We start from the raw sequence: 5,100 nt of genomic DNA on the forward strand, positions 1-5,100 counted from the left end.
AAAAGCACCTTCTGATAAGGATTTGTTTTCTTTGCAAATGTTATGCCGTATTTATGTACATATTGAGTTTTGCTGTCAGCGGTAGGCCTGATTCATGGTTCCGCGTTAAATCGACGGCGTAGCCTACGGTGTCGCCGCGCACCCTACGCCGTAGGCCCTGCGTAGGTGTAACGCGGAACCATAAATCAGCCTGTGTTGCTGTTATTACCGAGCGAGCAGCTGCGTCGGTCTGTATATTAAGTTAAATGAAACTTATATGAATGTAGAAAGACTAACTCTATTTTTTTTTCCTTTATAGCTCTTATGGTGTGTTTGCAGTGTAATTATTGTACATCCAAGGAATAAAAACATTGTGAACCATCAGTTTGAGAGTCATCCATAATCAGGGGATGCTACAGAAATTATTTTTTCTCTCTGTGCGGCCCGGTACCAGATGACCCACGGCCCGGTACCGGGCCGGGGCCCGGGGGTTGGGGACCACTGCACTGGAGGGCTCATTCTTTTTGGTTTGGACATTATTGCTAGAAAACTTGAAACATTTACGAATTATTTTCATAAATCCTGCCTCAATCCTGCCTCAAGCTCCTTTAAGGGTGACAGGGATCTGCTGGACTCTTTTCCAGCTCTCTGCACCCTGTATGGGTATCCAGTCTCTCACAGGGACACATATAGACACAAAATCCACAAATGGTAACACGTATTATATTTTCAGCAGATCCTCCTTCAAACAGGACAGGAAATTAAAGAGTTAAAAGTGTTTAAACTAAATGCAGTAACCATTAATTCGTTACCTTTTCATGACAACTGTGTTTTACTGTCTCTATGTTTATAAACTTTTCCGCAGTATTTATTAAAGGGATTAAGTAGTTCTGTCTGTTATTTATTTGAAACTTTGTTTGAGATAAAAAAAAAAAAAATGACATAATTTTTAATGTACTGATGTGAATTTATAGGGGCAGTAATATTATAAAACTTCCTGCATACGTTTTTTTTTTATTTCGTATACTGTCTTCCTGGAAAATTCATGTTGGGTTAGGATTTTTAGCTTCATCATGTAAATAAGTTACCGGTATGTAAAGAAACTAGCCTCCAGACATGCCAAGCCCCTCCCTGTTTGAGGTGCTTACAGTATATATAGAGAGGAGGTGAGCACCTGTTGCATCCAGCAGCAGAGTCCTGGCACAGCAGGTAAACTCCTCTCACACTCTTCTCATCTTCTCTTTTCTCCACTCATTTCAGCATTCGGCACATGTGGGACATGAATCTTAATGAATAAACTCTGTTCAGATTTTTACTTATTTAGGTCTGAATTTTGACCGCAGAGGAACGCCACCATGACTCCAGCTTTCCTCCTCCTCCTCATCCTCTCAATGGCAGCTGTATGTCTGGTAAGTCTGACTCTGTGAAGTTTGGATGAAAGATTTAAGAAAACAGGGAAAAGTCAGGTTCAACAGAAAGCCCTGTATTAAAAATTAATGTGATTGTGTTGCAGAGTGCAGCGATCGATGCTAAGAACCAAATTGGTGAGTAGAATAATAAAATGTATTGAGATCCTGGTGCAATATATAATCTTTTTGGTGTGACATCTATTCTAAAACTAACCTAATTGTATCATGTCTTTCTCTCAGATGAGTCTCCGGACGTGTCAGATGTCCTCAGGAAAGCCAATGCCAACACAAGTAGGACATGAGTTTCGCATACGTACTTTTATCTTGTAAAATCTGAGGAACCGGTCATATTATTGTCTAAGATTCTAATGTCTTTTGCTCATATCTCTGATTGCTAATAAAATTACTGGAAAAAAGGGACAATACATACTGTACATGGATAAATTTAACATGTTAGATTTAACCATGGGTTTTTAAGCTAGAAATTGTAATGACCATCAGAAATGGGAAGTTTTCATTCCAACTTTCATTCAAGTGTGTTTTTTGTTGTTCTGCAGAATCACTTTTGCAGTACGATGACATTATGCCAAGCAAACACAGAAATGCTGTCCCCTGCACGTCCAGAGGATGCTTGTGGCCTAAAAGCAGTGGCTATGTCTATGTGCCCATCCAAATCTCCTCATCATACTGTAAGCAACTATGGTGTTTGACCCCAGAAAGCAGCAGCGACATGTGCTTGGTTCATGTGAAAACTACAAGAGTTTAGGATGACATTCATTTCCTAAAATGCAATACAAAATATTTCTTCAATATCCAGAAAACCTGTCCTAATGCAGTTAAATCCAGGACTTTTTGGATAATGTCTGAGAAATAGTCCATGTGTGGTTCATTCATTTATTAATTTGGGACAAATGAAGCAGCTGAAGAGTCGGAAGCTGATTTCTGCTCCTGAGTTGTCACATGGCAGCTGTGTGACTGGATCTATTAAAATGAAGTCTAACGAGATCTCAGGACATCATTAGGTTGACAAAACAGCAAACATTTATCACATTTATGCCTTACATAAGAGTGCCAAATTTAACAGTTTGGTACAGTTTTAAAAAAGGATTAAGACTAATGGGAAAAGAAAAGTTTGAAGAAGGAAAGAAACAGCTCATGATTCAAAGCAGACAACATCATACTTCAAACATGGTGGAGGCAGTGTTATGGTGTGGGCATGTATAGCTGCTGATGGACCAGGTTCACTTTTCCCGGGGAAATACTATCATCTTCTTTGCAGCCACGGCAGAGCATAACATGATCGTAAACAGCCTGGTGACCTTCCACCAGTCCACCTGCATTCGCTTCGTCTGGAAGAGTTGGTGGCATAGTGATTACCTCTCCATCTACTCTGGAAATGGGTAAACACATACACCAGTTGTTTCTCAAGAAATAAGCACTCCCATAGTTGACCAGATGTTTTTTTTGGTATTTTTCCGTCAACCTTTACTCTGGCTGTTTATATTTAATATTTAATTTTAGAATTATGTTGTAATCACACAAGTTTTAAATTTTGGGAACAGATTCATTCAATGCATCTTGTCGTTACTGAAAAATACTACCTTTAGTTGAAGTATGTCATTTTTGATGGCAAATCTCAGAACAATACCTCGTTGTCGGTATCTGATGTCTTTGTGTGGGTTTGTGTGCGTCAGATGTTGGTCGTATTTGGGCCGTAATGGCGGGAAGCAGAGTCTTTCCCTGATGAGGAACGGCTGTTTGTACCGGAGCACGGTCCAACACGAGGCCCTCCACGCTCTGGGCTACCACCACGAGCAGGTCCGCTCTGACAGAGACAGCTACGTCCAGATCCTCACCCAGAACGTTGAGCCAGGTCAGCTTGCACACAAAAATTTCATTTTTCTTTTCCCACATGTGGTTGCCCTTGACAGCCACTGATGACGAAGCACATTTCTGCATTGTTTTTCACAATAGACATTTGAAATTATTTTATCTGAACTCAATTGCTTTGCAGGCAGAGAACACAACTTCAACAAGGTGCAGACCAACAACCTGGGGACTCCGTACGACTTCAACTCTGTCATGCATTACAGCAAGTGAGTTTCTAAGTGGGAGTTTCTCCATGTGTGGTTGGCCATGATAACTAGTTCTTGCTGAATCAAGTGTTCTTCATTAGTTTAATCGTCTCAGTTTATGTATTGTCAAGTCATATGTCTTTCTTCCCAAAGCACGGCCTTCTCCAAAAATGGACAGCCCACCATCATCTCCAAGGCCAATCCCAACCTCATCTTTGGACACGCCAGAGACATGAGCCCCAATGACATTGCCCGTGTCAACAAGCTTTACAAATGCTGTGAGTGCAAAACTTTCTTTTTCATTGATTGTTTTATTGTCATACTGCTGCTGAGAAGATAACAGTTATGTTACTTCACACTTACTAAATTTCTTCTTCTTCTTTTGTATTTGTTCCTCAACCAGAACTTGGTTGCATGAAGGGGTCATCCTCCAGAAACCTCAGCTCGTCAGCGTTACAACAGGGCCCGGATCTGTTTGAAAACAAGAATATTTGTTTTCAAGCAGCAGAAAATCTTTCATATCCTAGTTTTCTGCTCAGAATCTTCCATCAAAAGGACTGTTTGATTTAACTATATAAAAAAAAAATCCTGCTGGACGAGGATGGTATTACATCTTAACTGTTGGGGTCAGACCTTGTACTGGTACATCTTCATGTATCCGTCATTCCATCACTTTTTATTTTCTTTGATGTGATTATGATTAATTAATAAAGTGCTTATTTATTTGCTGTTAAATCGAAGAGGGAAAAAATACAATGATTTTAGTAAAATCAATACTGGTGGAAGAAACGGCGGGAACAAATCAAAAGATTAAGCTGCTGATGTTTTCTTTTTCCCAATTGGACATGATGGAGGAACTTGTTGTAAAGTTATGCAGTCATGAGTCCGATTGCCCCCAGAAATTCACATCACTACACTAAAGATGCTGTCATCAGCAGCAGATTCTGTCAAATAATAAATGACTCTGTAATCATCTATAAGTGTTCAATAAAACACTAAATGCTCAACAGCAGGTGGAAGTGGTCTATTGTTTTCCTGGGACATCCTGCTCAATGTTTGTGTTCCTTACAAGTGATTGATCATTCATGGATGTCCATGCCTGGTGTCCTGGGAGCATTAAAAATAAACTGTAACTGGACCCCGGTGTGAAACAGCAGTGAGGAGTAAAACTGGAAAGAAGACAACAAAGTAAGAGGGGTCCTTGAGGTGGAGATCCTGACGGATGAGCACCTGGTGGGTCCCAGATGTGGCGGCAGAGGGGACCGACACTTCCTGCTTAGTGTCAGAAAACAGGAGGTTGGTAGCCATAGGCACATTGGAAAGGGGAGAGACCTGTGGCAGAGGTGGGCAGTGAGTTGTGGGCATATGGCAAATGAGCAGCCAGGTGTGAGCCCAATGAATCCCCTGTTGGCGCAGATCTGCAGGGACAAACAAACAATGCTCTAGGCACCCACTATGTGGAGGCATCTCACCATTTGCTTGCTTCATTTCTTGTTCTATTGGCCAGGTATCACTCCAACCGCATGGGTCAGTGGAAGGATGGATTCTGGTTCCTTGTCAACAGGTTCAGGGTCGTAGATACGTGACAGGGTGTCTGGTTTGACATTCCTGGACCCTGGCCTGTAAGACAATGTAAA

The 5,100-nt window shown here is 41.2% G+C and overlaps 1 protein-coding gene across 1 annotated transcript; it reads left to right on the forward strand.

Moving 5' to 3' along the window:
- Window positions 1–1,137: 1,137 nt before the first annotated feature.
- LOC133419622 (high choriolytic enzyme 2-like) lies at window positions 1,138–4,470 on the forward strand. Its single transcript, XM_061708893.1, has 10 exons — window positions 1,138–1,188; window positions 1,288–1,388; window positions 1,493–1,523; window positions 1,629–1,679; window positions 1,946–2,077; window positions 2,668–2,788; window positions 3,083–3,261; window positions 3,403–3,484; window positions 3,617–3,741; window positions 3,867–4,470. Coding segments are annotated over exons 2-10 (777 nt in total). The 5' UTR covers window positions 1,138–1,188; window positions 1,288–1,334; the 3' UTR covers window positions 3,869–4,470.
- The last annotated feature ends 630 nt before the right edge of the window (window positions 4,471–5,100 follow it).

This window comes from Cololabis saira, chromosome 2 (assembly GCF_033807715.1).
Source record: "Cololabis saira isolate AMF1-May2022 chromosome 2, fColSai1.1, whole genome shotgun sequence".
Classification (NCBI taxonomy): domain Eukaryota; kingdom Metazoa; phylum Chordata; class Actinopteri; order Beloniformes; family Belonidae; genus Cololabis; species Cololabis saira.

Bases quoted from the DNA above. Each gene is read 5' to 3' on its own strand.
- LOC133419622 (XM_061708893.1), top strand. From the start codon at position 1,335: ATGACTCCAGCTTTCCTCCTCCTCCTCATCCTCTCAATGGCAGCTGTA. The intron at 1,524-1,628 runs GTGAGTAGAATA...TCTTTCTCTCAG, and splicing joins CGATGCTAAGAACCAAATTG to ATGAGTCTCCGGACGTGTCA. The intron at 2,078-2,667 runs GTAAGCAACTAT...TCTTCTTTGCAG, and splicing joins CCAAATCTCCTCATCATACT to CCACGGCAGAGCATAACATG.